The sequence below is a fragment of the Ambystoma mexicanum genome, chromosome 6q (genome assembly GCF_040938575.1).
Source record: "Ambystoma mexicanum isolate Mex_15411 chromosome 6q, UKY_AmexF1_1, whole genome shotgun sequence".
NCBI lineage: Eukaryota > Metazoa > Chordata > Amphibia > Caudata > Ambystomatidae > Ambystoma > Ambystoma mexicanum.
In genome coordinates, this window is record NC_090937.1 from 1,153,384,234 (window position 1) to 1,153,407,031 (window position 22,798).

Here is a 22,798-nt window from a genome sequence, read left to right on the forward strand (position 1 = left end):
CATGTCAGCACATTTTCAATAACTATAACAATGCTCCCGTCCCCCACCCCTTCTACCAATCAGAGAAGTGATTTTGCCCATTTGAACAACCCAACAACACTTGCAACATTGCATGGGGGGCCTGTGGGACAATAGCAGCCCGGCATCATTTTAGCTTGGAATTGCATACACAACACAATATTGGGTGCGATTTTCCGTTTGTTCAGTCACCATGCAGGTTAAAAATTATCGACACACAGGGTAGAGGAAATACATTACACAGTGAGGTGCCGACCATGTCATCGTAGTAGTTATGATCTGCGTATAGAGATTAAGTGCGGAGAGAGCACAATAATTGGGGTCACCCCAGAAAGTGCTAGTCTATAAATCTCAGCCTCTTCCGGCATAGTGAAGAAGTAAACCTTATTGCAGTGTTCTATTCTCAGTTCGGCTGGAAAGAGCATAGCATATTTCACATTATGGTCTCAGAGTCTTTGTGGCAGCCAGGAAGGATTTTCGCTCCTGCTGTATATTTGCTGAGAAATCCGGGTACAAGTGGATCCTGTTGGAACCCAATAGCAGTTCCCCGTTGGCTCTTGCCGCTGGAAGTAAAGCATCTCTGTCCCGCTAGTTAAGCACTCGAGCAGTAATTGGGCGGGTGGGGCTCCGTGCTTGGGGGCGAGAGTACAGTGGGCTCGCTCGATTGCAAAGTGTGGAGACAGTTTGGGATTGTTGAGTAATGACAGTAGGGTGCGCTCCACGTACTCCATCGGCTCGGATATATTGTCTTCAGGTACCGCTATATTACGCAAGCTGTTAAGCCGGGATCTAGATTCGAGGTCCTCATTCTTTTTTACCAATAGCCAGCACCTGCTTCGAGAGGGCGGCAACATCTGCTCTCAATGTGCTGACCTCGTCCTCAGTAGTTCCCACTCTTGTTTCCACTTCTGTAATACGAGCATCGCATTTATCCATACATGATTTTACTGAACTAATTGTTCTGCTCATATCATCCAGTTTAGCGTGGAGGTCAGTGAATCCCTCGCGCATGTATTCCATCATGCAATGCAGCTAACTGGACTCATGTTGCACAGCTGTGCTGCCTGATGCCTCGCCGGAATCAATCTTATTGTCAGGGGTCTTGGGCGTGGCCTTAGCAAACATTGTTGGATCTCTGTTATTTTCCAGCACCTTTGGTCATGGTGCCGGCCACCGCGATTGGTGCATTGGATGGTAGTTAGCACTGTAGGGGACTCGCAGTGGTACCTCAGGGAAGGCAGGTTTTAGCAACAGGAGGGGCAGTAAAGGAATCCTCACGTCCTGTATTGTTGTATCTGGTTGCACTATCAGCCGCAGCAAACCCCAGTCGATGGGAGGGGATATGTAGAGGCAGTGTTGCTCAGTCCACTGAGGCAGATTAGTGTAGGAGGCCAAGGGGCACTGCGGGTACCCGATGGTCCGGGGCAAGCGGTAAGCGGTAAGCAAACACTGGAATGGTGCTGAAATATGATGTTCACTGCTGCGGAAGCCGTGTGTCCAGTTGGCCATCTTGATATTCACTGAGACCTATAAATGTGTTTACCCCAAGGCAGAAGAGAGGGAGGCTCAGCCCAATTGTGGTGGACTTTGCATGTAGCAAACACTGGTGGAAATTGTGTTCAACAATGTACTTGAGTTGCAACCACCCCTAGGGGACGAAGGAGGACAGGGACTTCGAAGCAGCAGGGTGTAATATGTAAATGACAGAGGTGTAGAGATTCAGCGGGTCCAGGCAGCAAGGAATGGAGCGTGGTCCCTACTGACACGCCGCCAGCAGATGTGGCTCTGGAGGGCTGCCCCTAAGGCGCTGTATTAGTCGACCGATCCCAGTTGCCTCCGGCAAAAGCAGTGGAGCCACATGCATGCATGTGCAGTGAAGTGTCCCCTAAGTGCGGTGGGGGGGGGCTGGGTGTGGGGGTGCAGAGGCGAAGCTGTGACAGGACGCCACAGATAATGCCCCGGATTCTCGTTGAGATGGGTCGATCGCCGGGGGCCCAGAACCGGAGTGGCCACAAGCAACTATATATAAAGTTAGGGGGGTAAGGAGGAGCATCAAGAACAGAGGACAGCCACCTCTGGGAGCCCGCACCATTGCAGGGCTCGGAGGCAGGCAGACTGTGGCGTCGATATGAGGACAGAGTAAAGGTGGAGGCCACGCCGATGCAAGTCCGGGTAGCACAGGAAGGGTTGGTACACTATGCGCTGCAGCGTGGAAGCAGCCAGACCGGGACCCCCAGTAGTCTGTCGGCCTGAGGGTCGCACCGGAGTGCGGGAAGACTCACCAGGATATCCGGTGGTGTCAAGTGCCTGCAATACAGTTCTGCCGCCTCAGCGCGCCAGCGCAGGCGGTCCAAGGTCTGCAGGGGTTATGCCGGGTGTTGTGCGCCCCGGGAGGAGGGGTTGGGGAATGTGCTCAGGGCAGCCAGTCTTCAATGCCCCTCGTCAGGGGCGTCGGGACCTCCGTACAGTAAGACGAGAGCTCTCTGCAGCCTCTGGCAGTTAGCGGTGGGTCCCAGGTGGAGGCGGGGCTCAGGCCTCGTTGGTCTGCCTGCGGAGGCGATGGAAAGTGAAACGCTGCAGGAGGTTCAAGGTGAAGGCATCGGGAGTAAACACATGCAGTTTTGTATCTGAGGTTCTCTCCCAGGACTAGCAGCACTTTTTTTGGTGTTGTCAGCACCCTTGGGATAATGATCTAGCAAGGAAGCGACAACTGGCTGCAGAGATCCACACTTAGGCAGCCATCTTCTTAATTAAGCCATTTATAATACGCATGTTTCTAGGCGCGTCAAGACAAGGAGGGGGAAACAGAAGGAGGTAAAACAACGATCTTACTAGGCGTTGTGCCATTCAGATCGCACAAGTGCGGGAAAGAGGGGAGGGGAGAAGTGCATGTGACTCAATAAGTGCTGCCAGAGGGTGGGTCTTAGGTGCAACGAGAAGGGACTGTAGGGTTACAGATACAGACCCTTAAGTGCTGAGGGACCCCACGGGCTGGGCAAGGGCAACTGGACATGCAGGAGCATGGGCCAGCGGCGGCCAGGTGACAAGCGTGCGCAGCTATGAGGGACATTAGCAGGGGAGAAGAAGAGAGAAAGCGGAAGCGAAAAGGAAGGTCTTTAGTGGGTTCCGGAACTGGAGGTGTTCTGCTCAAGTTTGAGAGAGGCTGTTCCAGAGGGAGGCCCCAGCCGAGGAAAGAGATCTGCCCCCCATTCTCAGCTTGGAAAAGTGTCTGACTCTCAAGAGAATTGGATGTGGATGAATGGAGAGCTCGAGAAGGGAGATGTTTAGGAAGCTAAAGTTGGAGGTATGGAGTCCCAGGCCCCAGAAATCATTGTGGACGATGCAAAGTGTATTGAATCTGAGGGAGCCAGTACAGAGATTTCAGAGCTGGAGAGATACGATCCCTGGGCTTGAGGCCAAGGACAAGTCTTGCAGTCTTGTTATGGATGAGTTGTAAAGGTCGATGAGTAGAGACAGATAGATTTAGAAAGAGGCTGTTGCAATAGTCCAGCCTTGAGAGACACTGAGCTTCTGGGGGAAGTGAGAAAAGGCAGAATAGCTCCGAGGCGGTGCAGCAGAAAGCGTGACTTCTTAGAGACATCGGAGAGGCGAGGAGAGAAAGAAAGGGTGGAGACGAAGATGACAAGGTTCTTAGTCTCACAGGAAGGAGCGGGAAGAGGGCCCAGGGTGGGCCGCCCGAGAAAGGAGGGAGCAGGTGTCCCGATGAGGAGGATCTCGGTGTTACTAGCATTAAGGAAGAGATCATTGGCAGCACACCATTCCTGAATTGCGGCCAGCCAGTTTGGTATTAGAGAAGTAGCAGGGGTGTCAGAGGGGAGCCTGAAGGAGAGCTGGGTGTCATCCGCATAACACCAAAAATTAGAACAGAATGTAGCAATACGGTGGGCCAGAAGTGTCAGGTAGTGGTTGAATAGCCAGGGAGAAAGGTTAGACCGCTGGGGAACAACACAAGTAGAGAGAGAGAAGAGAGGAAAGAACCCAGTTGGACCTGGGAAAGTCAGTCTGTGAGAAAGGAGGTCAACCAGGACAGGGCTTGACCAGTGAAACCCAGTTTGTCACAGAGACGATTGAGCAGGATGGCATGGTCCCAGTTACGCCTGCCTGCACCTAGTCACCAAGGGAGCCGCCATTTGGGGTGTGTGGTGCCAGTGGCGAACAGGGACTGAGGCTGGACAGCACTAAAGAGACAAAGACCTTCCCTGTCCCAGCCTATCAGGAGGCAAAGAAGGAAAGGAGGTGGTTTTCAGATTTTACATGCCAGTCTGTACAGCCAAGCTCTTTGGTGATTCATGGGCGGACATGAACCTCCGATCTGCGATTGCTGGCCTATGTTTTTTTGCAAGATCAGTGTCAACAGTCATGACTGAGGCCGGTTTAAACCATAGCTCTAGGACCAGTGCCCTTACTGCCTGGTTGAAAGCTAATAGGGTTTCCTTCTTTGCGCCCTAGTCTAGAATGTATGTCTGTTCGTATCGTGCCTTTGAAGGGTGGGTGCCGTGCCAACAGCCCAAAGGTATCCACCACCTTAGCAATAAGGTGCTGAAAAGCTGCCTGAGGTTTGCCCGGGATAGGAGGTGGGATCATGCCCACTCCTGGCAAGGTGCCCATGCCACTTGCATCCTGCAAGTTGGTTGCAAGATCCACAAGTACCCTCGATCACTAAAAAATCTCTACGGGAAGTCCATCATTTCCCTAGGTTGTAAGGGTTCCATATAAAAAGGAATTGGGTCACCTTCCTCATCACAAATGTCTTTTAGGCGAGACACAAATGTATCCCCAGGGAGCAGGGCATAATCTTAACATGCTCTGGTGTCACTGTGCCGGTCGGTGCCAGGGAGAGAAGCGTAGTGGGCCAGAGCACCAACGTCCGAATGGTACAGCCACGAGATGGCACTTTGTCGTACGTGCAGTCGGGCCCAGAGGAGCATGGTGCACGTCCCATATGTGTCACTGCTGGCTTGTCCGAGCGCGGTGGACTCCGTTGGTGCCAGTGGAGCCGAGGCTGAAGCCATCAGGGCTGGGCTAGTGCCATCAGTGCAAGGTCCTTGGCAAAGATGTCAAGCACCTAAAGCCTGAAGGCCTCTCATTTCTCAGGAGTAGAGAATTTGGTGGGGAAAGGTCTGTGGAGCTTAATCCTTGGGGGAATCCCTGGAACAGTGGCTCCTCTTTGTTGAGGGAGAAGAATGATGCTTGGAAGAACCGCCTGGAGCCCGTGTTCTCTTGCAGTGCTTCTTTTCTTTTTGTCCTTGGGTAATATCCTCTGGTGTGGCGATCTGGGCCAGGCGACCTTGAACAAGTTCACTTATCACCCTTCTCCTTGTGGAAGAAGGTGACAACTTTGCCTCCCGTTCCTGAAGTGCCTTGGGGTGCATCGACTGGAAGGATGCACAACCCTGCATGTCGTGCCCCTCACAGAGGCAGTAAAGACAAATGCGTTTAGGATCTGAAACTGATATTTGACGCCCACAATCAATGCAGGGTTTGAATCGAATTTGGCATATCATTGGAGAAAACGCAAAGAGAAAACCTGGAAAGAAGCAGTGTTCCTAAAACTAGCAGAGTGCGTGGAAAAAAAGAAACTAAGGTCACTGCGCCCCTATTTATACTGGTTGTGACATGTCCGTGGGGTGCATCGAGGGATCAGACAGAACCGACCCAGAGCCCAGCTGAGCCCCTCCCGGTGGCGGAAAGGTTTCCAAAGAGCAGTGCAGCTGGAAGATAGATATGAAACAAAAGGCACCCTTGGGAGGAAAGAATCCATTTCAAATCTCTTCTAATGGTCGCTTTCTGGGAGACATGAATGCCGCTTATGGCATGAAATATTTTATGAGATCAATAATGGATCTTGGGTGTGCTATTTCTAAGATGTATTATCTAGGAGAAGATTGTCTGTTATAAGTAATGGTACACACAAACAATGATCTCTAAAATACTTCAGCCATGTTTACCCCACCTTAAGTTCCTTTTCGAGACGATCTACTTCAGCTCCTAAAGTGTCAATAATGTTTTCTCCATGCTTGAGCATAAAGGCTTCTAAATCCTCAGGATTCTTTACTTGCAGAATATCCTGAAAAACAAAAAACAGAAATAATCTTAAATGGTGGGTGGGGAAGGATAATATTAAATGTTATATTGAATGCTAGTGTTTAAAAATATGACTACCTGTATATCGTATTTTCAGAATTTGTTTTAAAAAAATGAAGACCAAATCACTTACCTTTGGTAATTATCTTCCTGATGCACCCAATATTATTTTTTTGTTTCTGTTCTTTGCACAAAATGTACATTTACACAATCACATACAAAAAACATATTTAATATCACATTACAAACAGTACACAATATACTACTAAAACAGAACACATGAATCACATTGTGATTTGCATGACATTGGGAGCTTAGTAATTTAGGTCCGCAATTCTATTAAAAAAGGAAAAAAATAGATCTGTTAAAATGTGCATACTTTGATTAAGTCTTGGATTCCTTGGCCCGTCACTTTATCAATTTCTTTTTTTTAATTATCTTTTTATTAGTATGTCAACAAACCTATTCCATCACATAGAATTTTACAGGAGTGTTTAGTAAAGCCATAAAGGAAACATTAAGAACATTATGTTACTAACGTAATCAATATACATGAAAAATTACAATCAAATCCACCCTCCTTAGACATACCAAGCAATTATCTCTTTATTCAAGTAGTAAATAAAATGCTATATCATTTTTTGTAAAGCACAAACCCACATACAGGACCTCACAAAGACACAAAAACAAACCTCCAACAATGAAGAAGAAAGGAGAAAAGAAGAAAGAGAAAACGAGAGAAAGAAGAGAAAAGAAAGAAAAGAAATATCCCAATCCTCATTAATATTCACACCTTAGATATTCAATCATATAAGGCATTAAATGGTCCCCATAGCAAAAGGTATTCTTCCTCTTTCTCTTTTGCCTTTAATGAGAGCTTTTCATAACTGGATAAAGTTTGCAATTCCACTAACCAGTCTTCTACTGAAGGTTTCTTCCTTGTTTTCCAGACCCTGAGAATCAGTCTCATTGCTACTAACATAACCATATCTATCCAGTTATTATGCTTTTTAGAATTTTTACATCTATCCTTATGCTGAAGTAAAATTATATTTACTGCTGATCTTTGTAAAACTATAATTAAAATCATTTAAACTTTATCAATCACCTCATTCCAAAAACGTTGAACCCTTGGACAGTCCAAAAGTAGGTGTAAAAGGGTACCCCTGCCATTTCCACAACTCCAAAATAATTCATCCGTTTGCAACTTTAACTTGTACATCTTAACTGGTGTCCAGTATACTCTGCCAACTATTTTCTTTCTGATCATACGCAAATTAAGATCTGCTCCAAAATTGGCACTCACCCTAAGTATATCTTTCCAATCCTTATTCGTAAAGTCTATATTCACATTAACTGACCATGCAGCTCTCAGTTTTTCCCATGCCATAATATGCTCGTTTTCCATTTGCATAAAATTCATGCATGTATGTACATTGTACTCCTGTCCCACAAGCAGTTGACACAATTCTGGTTTAATCACCAGTGAATCATTAACCATACTTTTCCTGAGATTAATGAATGAGATCAGTTCTATGTATTTACTCTGTTCTCTTCCACTCAGATCGTATTTTCTCTGCAATTCCTCAAAAGGTAACAGACGATCACCATCTAGTATATCATTTAGAGTCAAAATACCTTTATTGAACCAACTCTGCCAATTCAAGTATCTATTATTAAGTTGTAAGGCCTCATTATACCAGATTGAAGCATCCTCGCTGAATCCACATTTTTGTCCTTTCTCCTTAAACCACATCAAAAAAGCTTGCCTAGTTGCCACTATCGGTTTTAACATTAACCTATTGTTCGTAACTTTTTCCATAGTATAAAGGCTATTTAAATGGTATGGAGTGCATATACCTTTTTCCATGTGCAACCAGATTGCTCCCTTAAAGTTGTCATCTTTGTAATAATATGAGCCCTTCTTAAGTAGGAATGCCTTACAGTATTTTACCAAGGCTGGGTAACCAAATCCGCCCTCTTCAACCTTCTGCATTAACATATACCTTGGAATTCAAGGTCTTTTACTCAAGCCCCATAAGTAACATTGGAAAACTATCAATTTGCATTATTTGCTTCTTACTAAGCAATAACGGGATTGACTGGATAATACATAATATTTTTGGCAGCAAGACCATCTTGATTGCATTCATTTTTGCCCATAAAGTTAATTTCAATCTTTCCCATCTTTTCATGGAGATATTAATTCTATCTATGTTATGTGGAACAATTTTCTTCAAATCGCCAATGATGTGTAATACCAAGATACTTAAACACCCTCACGGGACCATTTACAATTCCACAATTTTAGAATATTCCTGCTACAATTTTTCGATAATGGCAAAATCTTGTTCCAATTTACTTTATGTCCAGATAACATTCCCACTTCCTCAAACATCTGCTTCAGTAAAGGACCACATGTATCTGGTTTGACAGTAGGACCAACATATCATCTGCATAGGACAAGATTTTAACCTCTATTTTCCCAATGTACAATCCTTTAATTCCTTTACATTGCCGGATATAAGCAGCCAGCGGCTCTAGTGCCAAATCAAATAAGAATGGTGACAAGGGACATCCCTGTCGCGTGCCCTTCGATAGTGGAAAAGACCCAGAGATCAAACCATTTACAGTCACTCTTGCTTTAACCTCATGATGAATACATTCGATCATTTTCATAAATACTGGGCCAAACCCCATCCTCAACAATGTATACTCTAGACATCTCCAATTAGCCCTATCAAAGGCTTTTTCAGCGTCAAAAAACCATATGATCCCATTTGAATCTGTTTTGTAATGCATTCCTATGACATTTAATACAGTTCTGATGTCATATGCATACGTTCCTGGAATAAAGCCCACCTTAGACTCATCAACTAGATCTCCCATATTAGCCATAAGCCGATTTTCCCATATTTTGGTAAATATCTTGAAATCTACATTTGGCAGCGAAATCGGCCTATAGTTCCCACACTGTCTTTGATCTTTATCTGGTTTGGGTATAACAATAATCAGAGCATCTGTCATTGAGCTACATATTGTTCCAGACGTTAAATAATCATTAAAAAAGGTACACATAGAATTGGTGACAATTGACTTGCAAACTTCTTATAAAGCTCCGAAATGATTCTATCTGGCCTTGGTTCCTTTCCATCTTTCATTTGTAGAATTGCATTATTCACCTATGTCACATCTATCACAGAATCAAGTATTCATTTTTTTATCATTTTGTATTTCTGAAAGATTGATTTTATCAAAAAAAGTCTTTAGATCAGCTACATTAGGATGCAGTTCTTTATATAGCTTTTCATAAAAAGCTTTGAAATAATCGCAACTATCTGCACTCCTATGTAACGTATCCCCCTGACCATTTTCTATGGAAGAGATACAGGTGTCAGTCATTAGTCCTTTAAGTTTATTTGCTAAGAGTTTACAGTTCTTGTCACCAAATTCCCAAAATCTCTGCTTTGTATAAGACAAGCCTTTTCCTGCATGTGTCTGTACCTGATTCTTCAGTTCCTCTTCCAGTCTTTTTAACTCCAATTTTTTTTATTCCGTTTCCACATGTGCACAACATTGTTGTAATTCTACAACTTCTTCTTCCGGCCGTTTAATTCTTACCTGTTTTTTTTTTTAGCATGTGATCTTCTGCATATCATTTCTCCTTGCAAAACCGCCTTAAAACAGTCACATACCGTCTTTACATCTTCTGATCAATTGTTCTCCCTAAAATACTCCCCTATCTAAACCTGTACTTATTATTGGATCATTAAGGGCATTCGCTTGCATTCTCCACCTTTTAGTTTTTTCGCTCATACTATTCAAACTAACTTTCAGATCTAGTAACGCATGATCAGAAATACTTCTCTCTAGATACTTGAACATAATATCTGATCAACTACCTTATCACTAACTAAAAAGTAGTCTATCCGTGAGTACGTATTATGCGCTGCTGAGTAAAATTAATATTCTCTATCTCCATGATGGAGCACCCTCCAGATATCCACAAGTTTATACTTAAATGCAAACTGTTTCATTTCTTCACTGAATTTTTCACCATTGTACCTACAATCTGATCTCCAGTCCAGTTTACTATCCATCACCAAATTGAAGTCTCCACCCAAAATTACAACTTTCCCCTCTATCCCATCCAGATGACCAGCCAACGTTCTAAAAAAATCTATATTCGGTGTGCATGGAGCATATACTGTCCCAACAGTTATCTTCTTCCCATTGTACAGTATCTCAATCAATCGAATACGACCCTCTTGATCTTTTACTGTCTTCTCTATTTTTATTGGTAATCCTCTCCTGAACATTATACTTACTCCTCTAGATTTAGTATCATAGTAATTTGAAATCACCTGTGGAAATGTATGACTAGATAAAACACCAAATTTGTTCACTCAAATACGTTTCTTGTAGGAATACCACATCTCCCCTGCTCCTCCATATCCGTGCCAAAACCTTCTGCCTCTTGATTGTACACCCATTGCCTTTTACATTCCACGAAATAAAATTTTGCAGATCCATATCTCACTATGTTGTTTAACTGATCTTATTTGCGGATATGTAAACCACTTCTAATATGCTCAAATCTTCCATATTCCAATACCAAGAGTGAGACAAAAGAACAAGGGGAAGAGAGAAGAGAGAACAAAAATAACTAACAGACATACACAACAACATTAAGTAAACACATTTATCTTTCCTAAAAGTCTGAGAACCATCAGACTTATAATGAGCCAATTTATATACAACTAAACATGTATCCTGAACTATAACCACCAGTTACCCCCGTACCTTCTTTAACACATATTATACAACATTTCTTCTCCTTACTTCAAAGTCATAACATCCTAATTTCAACCTCTATTTTAATCTAAGTTTCTCATTTAATTAAATGTGTAATTTTGACTCTTGTATTTACATGCTATTCCAAAATCCACAAAAACCTTCCCCTAAAAAATTCCCATTTGAACGTTTTAACATTATGACCACCTCTTATAATCTATTTACCCTACTAATTTAATTTAAAAATTGTGTTCAATATGCAGTGTCTAACATCAGTTTTTTATAAACTGCCACCACAATTGCATATATTGTTGTTCGCCCTTTATCAATTTTTGTGCCCCATTACTCTATAGTAATAATCAGTATGGGCCCAAGCAGATTCCCAGATCCACAGCCTACTTGCCAATGCGTAATTACTTATTGCAAATTAGCTTCCTAAATTCACCAGTTTGTCAATACTGTTACAGTTAAATGCATAGACTGAAGGACTGCAATATCATTTGCAAATCCTTTCACCTTAACAATTTTTGCTTTTCCAATTTATCTTTTTATTTTCCCCCCATCATATCATCCCATAAACCATATCCAGCACATATACATCTATGCATATCCAAGTGACCTTTGCTTATGAACTGTACACATATCAATCTACATATCATGACCCTCCATTTATTTTTAAAATATTTTATTGGCATTTTCTTTATCTACATTTGTGCAGTAATCAGTTAGCAAGCTCAATTTCGAGAAGGGGAAGGGGAAAGGGGAAAAACAAACTCAAACAATAAACAAACTGATTAACCAACTAGTCTTCTTGCCACGGAAATAGAAGTTCTCCAGGTGACGAACTGGCAGAGGAGTGCCAGGTCTAAAAGTTCAGCAGGTGTTGTCGTTGGGTGTTTGGCTGTAAGTTCAATTCAATGGTGTTTCATTGGCCAGAGGGTAGTTCAGAAGGGTTTGTCGTCCGATGGGTGAAACATATCTTGTATTAGTGCTTTCCAGTCCTGATACGTTGGGCTTGCCTCTCCACCTGCTCTGTCTACTCACTCTCCCCATACCTTTATTTCGGCCTCTGACCAGTGTTCCATTTCTCAAAGTGCGGGCCCTTGGGTGATTTCCATGTCATGGCAATGGCTCTTTTGGCCAGCACACATACCATGTCCATAAATTTCACTACATGGCGCAGTTTGCTTATTCTTGGATATGCGCCAAGTAGGCATTCTTTCGGGGACCATTCGTATCTTGTCACGCCTGCTCTTCCGCAGGCTTGTTCTATTCTGGACCGGAAGTTTTGAATTTTTGGCCATCCCCAGAACATATGCACCATTCCCGCCTCTTCGGAGTTGCATCGGGGGCATAGTGGAGCCTTGGTCTTGCTGATCTTGGCTATCCTTCCTGGCGCCATGTAGGTTCTGTACAGGACCTTTAGTTGGATCAGCCTGAACTGGGCGTTTCACGACACTTCTCTAGGGTGCGCTAGGATTCTTTCCCATTGTTTTTCGGTGATTTCTTCTCCCAGGTCCGTCTCCCATCTAGATTTCAGGGCCGCACTTTTGGGGTTGGGTCTATACGCCAGGCGGGCGTAGAGCCTGGATGTTGGTTTCCAGCCGTCCCCTAGGCTGTATAGTAGTGTGATCAGTGGGTCTGGCTCTGGCTCGCCTGGCCACTCTTTCCATTGTAATTTGGCCCCTTCCCTGACATCAGTCATCAGCCAACCATTTGGCCATGTGGCTTAGTTGTGCAGCCAAGTAGTATTTGCTTAAGTCTGGGAGTTGGATCCCACCTGTTGCATATGGTAATGTCAATATGTTTAGGGATATTTTGTGTCTGGTGTTATTCCACAATAGTTCCCTTGGTAGTTTTTCTAGTACCCGGAAAAAGGAGACTGGGATGAGGTAGTGTATGTTGTGGAAAAAGTATATGAGTCTTGGAAGGACTATCATTTTGGTTATTGCTGCTCTGCCCATCAGTGATAGCGGTAGTTTTGACCAGAATTTCATTGATTTTCTGAGCCTGTGTATCGCAACCTGGGTGTTACCATTGGATTCCCACCGTTGGGAGATCTGTTTTGGTTCGTGTGGCTAATCCGGCTAAGGGGAATATGCTGGACTTTTCCTTGTTGAAGGAGATCCCGGCCACCCAGGCAAAGTTCTTTAAGACCTCTAGAACTGTTGGCAGATTAAGATGGGGGTCTCTCAGGTATAATAGAACATTGTCTGCACATAGCGAAACGATGTGGTATTCGCCACCTATTCGAATGCCGGCATCGAAAAATTGTTTTCTCATGTATACAGCTAACGGTTCCAGTCCCAGGATGTATAACATAGATGACAGTGGGCAGCCCTGCCTTGTAGCCCTCTGGATGTCACACAGTCCTGACACCATCCTGCCAGTCTTAACTATAGCTACCGGTGCTTGATACAGTATTTTTACCCATCTAATGAAGGATGTCCCCAACCCAAATTGTTTCAGGACCTCCAGCAACCACTCCCAATATATGGAATCGAAAGCTTTTGTGGCGCCCAGAGAGACCACTGCATATGTTTCGCGTAGGTCTCTAGTTTGTGCTACTATGTGTTGTAGGTTCACTTCCGTGTTCCGGCCTGGTATGAACCCATTTTGGTCTACATGTATTAATGTGCCTATCACCTTTGAGAGTCTTTGGACTAGGATAGTGGTTAGAATTTTTATATCACAGTTGAGTATAGCTAGCGGTCTGTACGACCCGCATTCTTCTCTTGGTGTCCCTGGTTTGGAGATCGGCACAATCAATGTCTCCCTCATGTTTTAGGCAGTGTCCCTTTCTCATAGGATTCCCTAAAGACTTCCAGGAGGATGGGGGCCAGTGTCGTGTCGTATGTTTTATAAAATTCGGGGGGCAGGCCATCGCTACCCGGGGTCTTGCCTGTGGTCAGTGATTCAATTGCCTCAGTTATGTCCTCTATCAACAAGTCCTCGTTTAAGGTGGCTTTCTGTGCTTCGTTTAGTATCGGGAGGCCTATTTCTTCCAGGATGTCTAAGATGTCCCTATGTGGTATCACTGTTGTGTGGCTATATAGCTGGGAGTAGAATCTACTAAAAGCCTCGTTGATTTGCGGCTGTGTTTAGTGAATCTCGCCCGTGTGGGCTCTAATTCCAGTAATCAGATGTTTCGGGTGTTCTTTTTTGCATAGCCACGATAGGAGCTTGCCTGGTGTATCACCTTCTGCGTGCGCTCTAGTGGTTCTGGTTATATAATCAAACTTGGCTAACCTTGCCCACGTCTCCCGGCAGCCATTCCTGGCTGTGGCCAGTTCGTCTTCTGCTGCTCTCGTTTTCGGCTCAGCAGTTTCAAGCTGGGTCATTCTCTCTTCCCAGGCTTCTAATTCTTTCCGCAGGGCCTTCCTTATTCCCCCGGCACTGGCGATGACCTCCACCCTAGTCACTACTTTTAGCGCTTCCCATATTGTATCCCATCCTTTAACAGAGCCTATATTGTTGTCCAAGTATTCCTGTAATTTATCTCGGAGGTCTTCCTTGAAGGCCCCGTCTGTGAGGGCTTCTGTCGGCATATGCCACATTGGCGTGGGCGGCCTCGGTCCTCGAGCCCTCCATTCCATAAGGAGCGGGGAATGATCTGATATGGACCTTCCCAGGTATGATATTGACTCCATTTGGGGTAAATTTTGTTCGTCTACGAGCAAGTAATCAATCCTAGTGTAGAGCGTGTGGGGAGATGAGAAATATGAGTATGCCCTGTCGTTCGGGTGGCGTTCTCTCCATACCTCAGCTAAGTCTAGGTTTTTGAGTACTTTGTTCAGCGGGTACTGGGCAGGAGCAGTTGACAGTGTTAGTTAGGGGTTTGGATCCATCTAATGTGTAGTCACGTGTGCTGCTGAAATCACCCCCCCATATGAAGAGGCCCTCGCGGTAAGGAATCAGTTTGGGACTTATCTTGGATAGGTATTGCTGGGATGCCGTTGTTGGGGGGGTAAGTGTTGACGATGCATATTTCTTGCTGCTCGATGCTGCTTTCAGTATCAGATATCTACCTTCCTTGCCCACTTCCTTCGACTGCAGCTTAAAGGGCACTGTGCTATTGATCCAGGTGTAAACTCCACGTGTGTATTTGGAGTAGGGAGCCCCAAATCCCTGTCCACCCCACCAATCCGTCATTTTGGCAGTTTTTTCAGCTGTTAGGTGCGTTTCTTGCAGGAGGGCAATGGAAACGCGTTTGTTGTTCAAGTACAACTTAATCCTGTTTCTTCGCATGTAGGAACCCATCCTCTGACGTTCCATGTCATCACCCTGACGTTAGCCGCCATCATCGTGTTGCGCTTTCTTCACCAGCTCCTCCAATGCTCATTGTTTCCGCATATGTGTCGTGACGAAGACTAACAAACTTTTTAAACAGTAACTTGATGAACTCAACCAACTTGCCCAGCAGTTGCGCCGCACGGGCGGTCCTCGGGTGCCCCTGCCATCTCTAGGCCATTCCAAGCCATCCTTGGCGGGTTGCGATGCGGTGGCAACAGGCCTGCATCAGTCTTTTCATGGGGTCGTGTCATTCTGCACGGGTCAGGCAGTGTGGTGAGTTTCCCGTCCCTAATCGCATGGATTTCGGCAGAGGTGGTTACTTGTCGCAGGTGAAACGTCCCTGTGGGGTCTCGCTATATCAGTATTGTGGTCTTGGCGCCATCTCCTCGTCATCGGCAATGTTGTTGTGTTCGAGCCACATGCTTGCCACTGCTGGGGTCTCTAGAAAAATGGCTCGCCCTTATATATGATCTTGAGCCCAGAGGGGTAGTGTAGCATGTATTTTAGATTCAGCTGTCGCAATCTGGCCTTGATTGGGACGAATGAATTTCTCGCCTTTTGAACAGTCGGAGTATAGTCCGGATATATTGTAATTTTTGCGTTGTCCCTATTTATTGCACCCTCCTCGTGTGAGTGCCGTAGTATAACCTCCCTGTCTTGGAAGTTTAGGATCCTAGCTATGATCGGGCGAGGATACGAGCTGGGTGGTGGCCTTTTCTGGAGTGCCCTGTGTGCCCTTTCAACGGCAAACCCTCGGGAGAGTCTGCCGCCTCATACTTCCTGTTGTAGAAGGGACTCTACGAATTTCGTGGGGTTGCTTCCCTCCAGTCCCTCCGGAACACCAAGCAGGCGTCTGGATCTTCCCTCGGTGTCCTTGGCCCTTTCTTCAAGTATTCTATTGCGTTTTTCAAGCTCCTCCACTTTGGTGTAGACCTCTTTCAGCACTACAGACATCTCTTGTTCCGATTCCGTGGTCGTCACACGTTCTGCAAGGTTGCGCATTTCTTGACGCATTAGCTGTACGTCCGTCTTCACTTCCTCTATCTTGGTGTCAATGAATGTGCGGAGTCCCGAGATAGCCTCCAATATCTACTCTTCTTTGGTGTGCCCGTCAGGGGCATTCTGGGTTCGATCAATTTGGCTTCTTGTCTCTGTTCCTTAGGGCGGACAGCTGCGAAGGATTCCATGATGTTAGTTTTGCACTTCCCTTCAGGAGGGGACATTGCTTGTCTTGTGAACCGGGGCCGCAACGGGTCACCAGTCCACCTGTGGTTCAGGTCTGCGTGTATGTAGGCTTCGTTGATTACCGCCCAGAGCGTGTCTGGTTTGGGTCCCACTTGTTCTCCTGGGTTACAGTAGGTTTCTCAATTAGGTAGTGTCCTCCAGGGAATAATTTGGCAAAGCAGGCTGTTGTCGTTGCATGGTGCGGTAGCCAATATTTGTTCCGGGGGTTAATGGCGTTTGTAGTTCGTGAGGTTATACACTTGAGCGTTGGTAGCCTGTTAGGAGGAGCTAGGTGTCACATATGGGACACAGTTATTTATTCTCCGTTGTTGTTTATCATGCACCTTCTGTGCATCATGTAACCTAGTTACTGTGGAACATGACTGCCATCCTTTGGTAATGGTTCTAGGTTCTAGAGAGTGGTGGTTGGAGCGGGTGGAAGAGAGGAGGACAGTTGTGGTGTCCATGGCTGGGAGCCGTTCTTCCTGGTAACAAATCTATCGTACAATAAAGTGTGTTGACCTGCTACAACGTTTCCAGAGTGTATTTATGCAACTTAACATTGGTGACGAGGACTGGCCCAGGGAGAGACGGCCCCTGGCGAACCTGAGGAGATTGTTACAAACGACCGGAGTGGAAAGCTGGACCTTGCCCACTATCGAGTGGAGGCTCGGAAGGTGATGCACCTGATAATGCCCCAATAGCTGAACTGGCGAGCTGAAGAGACCTCCACAGAGTGTGGGAGACGTGACGGCACAGCTTGAAAGGAGTCGGAAGGGCAGGAGAGGAGCTGACAGAGATTGCACGAACCAGAGATTGCACGAACCACGTCCCTGATTGACTTTGCAGCATTTTGTGTCACACATGCACAGCGTCGTTCAACTCCAAGAATGACGGTACATGTACCTGATTTTGACAATTGGCTCCATGTTGGAGTGAGTAGCGCGAGCGCCCTGCTCGCCTCGTTGTTTACATTCGAGTCTGAGTAACCAAGGAAGAAGATTCCCACGCCACAACTTGTTTGTCCCTCACCCAGACACGTCAGCACGTCACCGCATTCCTAAAGAAAGGACCCAAAGGCATGGCGGACATTTTACTTTGCCTTGACTGTTACCTCATTCACAGCCGCACGTCAGCACGTCCCTAGAGGAAGGGACCCCGCGACGTGGCGACCATCTTTGTCCTCCATCATAAAATTGTATTCCGGTCGCCTGGAGCACAACAAGTGTTTGCTTACGGAGCTTGGGGAACAAAGCTCGTCTCACGGGACGATACCTAGCAGCCTTCCTTTTAATAGGAGGAACCCCACGGGTGAGTTGTAGTTGTAAAGATGTACCGTCTTGAAGGTGAAAGGTTGCAGAGAAAGAAACCATCTGAGGACTCTGGGATTCGTGTCTTTGTTCCTAGCTAACCATACCAGAGGAGCATGATCGGTCACTAACATTAACTCCCTACCTAACAGATAATAGTGTAATGCCTTTATGGCCCACTTTACTGCCAGACATTTTCTCAATGGTGGCATAGTGTAACTCGTGAGGAAGTAACTTCCTACTTATGAAGAGAATAGGTCTTTCAGCTTCTCCTTGATTTTGGAACACAGCTCCAAGACCTGTTCCCAACACGTCCGTATGTAAAATAAAATGGAGCTGAGAAATCCAGACAATGAAGAACTGCTTTCTCCGTAAGAGCATTCTTTAGGTTGTTGAAAGCATTCTCTGTCTCAGTAGTATACCATTCTTTTTTTCGATGACGCAGAGGATTTCAAGAGATCAGTCAATGGAGTGGCTAACGTTGAAAAATGTGCTATGAATCTCCTGTAATAACCTACAAAGCCAAGGAAAGCTCTGATTTGCCTGGCATTCGTAGGAAATTGTAATTTTTTTTATAGCTTCAAGTTTTTCTGTCTGGGGTTTAATTACGCCTTGGTTAACAAAATATCCCAAATATTTTGTATGCGACTGGGCCACAAAAGATTTTTTGGGGATTTATATGAAGTCCAGATTGTCGTAAACGTTTAAGTATGGCATCCAAATGAACTAAATGATCACTCCAAGACTGACTAAAAACAATAATATCATCTAGGTAGGCCCCCACATAATCTTCATGAACTTTGATGATTGAATTCATAAGTCTTTGGAAGGTCGCAGGGGCCCCCTGTAACCCAAAAGGCAAAACAGTAAATTGAAACAAACCAGCGGGTGTGGCAAAAGCAGTTTTTTCCTTATCTCTTGGATGAAGAGGGATTTGCCAATAGTCTTTTGTTAAATCTACAGTTGTTAAACATTTTGCTTTACCTAATTTATCGAGTAAATCCTCTATCCTAGGCATGGGATAGGCGTCGAACTTTGATATCTCATTCAGTTTCCCGAAATCCATGCAAAAACGAGCTGTACCATCAGGCTTAGGATCTAAAACTATGGGTGATGACCATTCACTATTGGAAGGTTCAATCACACCCATTTCCAACGTCTCTTGTATCTCCTTACTACTAATTGACTGTAACTTGGCTTCCGGTATTCTATAAGGCCTGATCCTAACAACATCTCCAGGTTGGGTCTGAATGTGATGGTAAGCCAATTTGGTCCTCCCGGGTAAACTGGAGAAGGTCTCAGAATATCTTTTGACAAGTTTTTGGAGTTCCTCCTTCTGAATATTAGACAAATCTGGATTTATATTTAATGTTTCCACTCCTATTTCTCCTTTTAACTGTGGAAACTGTTCCATTGGAATTTTATTAGTGTTAATCATTGCTACGCTTGAGACAGGTTCCGTCCACTTTTTAAGCAGGTTCACATGATATGTTTGTATCTGCATTCTTCTGTCATTTTGTCTCACTTTATAAGTCAATGGGCCAAGGACCTCCTCTATTACATACGGTCCCCTCCAAGCCGCTAGCATTTTATTTTCGGAGGTTGGTAATGGTACTAGCACCTGATCTTCCTTTTTGAAGGTTCTCAACTGAGAATTTCAGTTATAATAATGTTCTTGCTTGACTTGAGCTTGTAACACATTTTCTTGTGCGATTTTCTGCAATTTCTCTATCCTCTCTTTAAGTTGACAGGCATATTTTGTTAATGCAATTTCTTGTCCAGGGTCTTCTTCCCCAACCTTCCTTTAAGATTTCGAGCAATGTTCTCACCGGTCTCCCAAATAATAGTTCAAAGGGATAAAACCCAGTTGACGATTGGGGTGTATTCCGAAGTGTGAGTAATATCCATGGTAAAATTCTGTCCCAACTTCTACCTCCCGGCTCTACTGTTTTGCGTAACATTTGCTTTATGGTCTGATTGTACCTCTCAACAAGGCCATCTGATTCTGGGTGATAAACTGCAGTTTTCAAATGTTTTATATTTAAAATCCCACAAACTTGCTCCAGGACTGCTGACATAAAGTTACTCCCACGATCTGTGACAATTTCTTTTGGTATTCCTACTCGGCTGATAAAAGGTATTAATACGTCACAGAGTGTGAGCGTTAGTAGATTTAAGAGGAAACGCCTCCGGGTATGTAGTTGCGTAATCAACGATTACCAAGATGTATTTACGACCTCTGGAAGATGGATCTAATGGACCAACAATATCCAAACCGATCCTATTAAAAGATTCCAAGACAATTGGCATGGGTTGTAATGGAGCTTTCTTAATATTGGCCAGATTTTTCTTTTGACACTCTGGACAGGCCTGACAAAATCAAGCAACTTGAGCATATAGCCCAGGCCAATAAGACCTAGCCAATATTTTCTGTGTAGTTTTATCCGTTCCGAGATGCCCTGCACCTATTTGTAAATGAGCCACTTCCATAACGATTTGATATTACTTACTGGTTACTAGCAATTGTTTTACAGTAGCTCGTTACATCTCGGTTGACTCGATAGTATAGGCCTTTCTCCTTAATAAAGTAGGGTACTTTTCTGGGTATATCCTCTTGAACACTTGACCGAGCATTCCCCAATAGTGGGTCTAACTCTTGGGCCATCTGAAAACTATCTCCACCCTCATCAATCTTCCAATCTACTGCAACGGGAAAAACGTTTCTTTCCCCCCAAACATTCTTAATTTTCTTTGTGGTAGATCTCCTTTTCCTCTCTTTAGTTAAGGGTACAGGAATCTCATGAAGGTAAAAAGGAGCCCTTTGTAACCAATCCTCTTCTACTTTCTTTATTATCCTTGAAAAATTAGGGACATCTGATCCAATGAGGAGTGGCTCTGGCAATACCGGCAATACAGCTGCCCTGACCTCCATTTGTTCCCCAGCCACCTTTAGATTTATTTCTTTGGTAGGATAAGTTCTTACATCGCAGTGAACACAATGTATAGTAATTTTCCTAAACGAGTCTCCTGTATTTCCCACAAGTTCTGTACTTACTACTGTCTCTAAGCTTCCCGTATCGACCAAGGCTATGGTAGGCTTTCCGGCCACCTCGGCCTCACAGGTGTAGGTATAAGATGATCTTGGAACTGCTGCAGGCTCTTGAAATTCTCCTTGTTTAGAAACTTCTAGGTTTCCTACATCCATGGGTTCTACTTCGACCCTTTTAGGACACATCCTTGCCAAGTGTCCCCATTCACCACACTCGAAAAACTGTATTCCCATAGGTATCATACTTGGTGTTCGAACCCCGGCTGGACTCTCACTAGTAGGTCGAACTCTAGTGGGGTCCCAATCTGTTTTCCGTAGCATCGAGTTAGGCCATCAGAAATACTTAAGCTTGTGGATGGTTTGGCATTTGTCACATAGGTCATGGTACGTCCCTGACCAGCTTTTTGATAAGCAGATGCAATGTTTACTGCTTCAACAAGGTTGGGCTGATGATGTTGACTGACCCAACGTTGCATAGGTAGGAGAAGTGCTTCAACAAATTGTTCCATAACAATTTTCTCTGCCATTTCTTGGGTCGTGGTGGTTGTTGTCTGTAACCACTTATCGCTTAGTTCTTGACCCTATAAAAAAGTTGCTGTGGTGTCTCTTCCGGTTGCAACTTGATCTCTCCAAACTTTAGCCTATAGGCCTCTTCATCATGACCTAAACGTTCTAGCACTCCTCTTTTCATATCCCCATAGCTCATTTCACCAGTTGGATTCGCTGCCTGGTATGCACTCTGCATTTCACCAGCCATGAGTGGTGCGATGAAATGACACCAGCTTTCATTAGGGCATTGTGCATTCCTCGCCACCCTTGAGAAAATTCACAAAGAAGTGAGCGGGATCTTCCCCACCAGAGTATTTTTGTAGTACTGAAGCTGGTACTTGAGACTGTCTGCATATGTTAGTGGCCTCCAACAACTGTGCTTGCTGACTTGTATGGCCTGTTGGAAAGTCTGTCTGTCCGCTTGGGCTTGTTGATTTTGTATTTGTAAGGCTTGTTGTAAAAGTTGTTGACCTTCACTCAGTGTTTTAATGAGTTCTTCCATGGTGTTCAATTAAGATCCCACCTCCGACACCAAATTGTGATGTGGACCCTCTTAGTTTTCTAATAAGGACACAGACATGAAGTAGGTATTATTTTGTTACAGAAACAACTTTTATTAAATATATAACTTTTGTTTTTCTCTTTCTCTTATAGTAAAGGATACGTTTCTTCTCTTCAGCCGGATTGGAATTCAAGTACTTCTTATAGAACAAGACTGTTCTCAGGTAAGTCTTTAATTATCTTTCTCAATGTCTTTTACTCTCCTTTCTTTAGTTTGTCTCAGTTCTTATCTTTACAACTGAGTTTGTTGTTAGTGTCTCTTTAAAATTCTTCTTGCTCTCTTGTCAAGTATTCTTTGTTTTTATACTTTCATATCTCTTGACGGATTATTCTCTCCTTTTTCCCCTCTGTCTTTTCAACATGACTCTCTTATTTAGTGTCAATTCATCACATTCCCAGGTATCTGGATTTTCTTCAAAGGTAAATTATTTAACACTGCTCTCTGGGCCGAAATATATTAAATCTGTCCCATCAATCCGTTCACTCTGTTCACTTCTTAACTCAGATTGCCCTTCTGAGGCTTGTACTTTCCAGTGTCCCCTTTACAATTCTGATCTTCCATTCAATAAGAGCAGTCTTCAACATTCACAATCCTTATACACATTAATTTTCTTCTCCTCGCTCTCTGCCGATTCACAGCTTACCCGTTAACTTCTTCCGATCAGCTGATAAAGGCAACAGCCTTTGGAGAGCGAGCGATCAGCTGTGCAATCAGGCGAGCCGCGGTATTTGCTTCAGCTTTGTTCTCTCAGTTTCACAAGTCTTCATATAGTTCAACAGCGATCGAAGGGCTGGTTGCTTGTCACCCCTCCTCGCAACTCATTGGGCCTCGTACATTCTCGTTCCTCTTCTCTGCAACGGCACCGTTAGTGCGTAATATAACTTCACCAGGTAA

General features: G+C 44.4%; 1 protein-coding gene across 1 annotated transcript in view; it reads right to left on the bottom strand.

The window, feature by feature from the left end:
- SLC30A9 (solute carrier family 30 member 9) overlaps positions 1-22,798 on the bottom strand; it is a 1,100,681-nt gene that overhangs the window by 96,095 nt on the left and 981,788 nt on the right. The window contains exon 17 of the mRNA XM_069631745.1: positions 5,993-6,106. Within this exon, the coding sequence (XP_069487846.1) occupies positions 5,993-6,106 (114 nt within the window). The remainder of the gene's footprint in view (positions 1-5,992; positions 6,107-22,798) is intronic.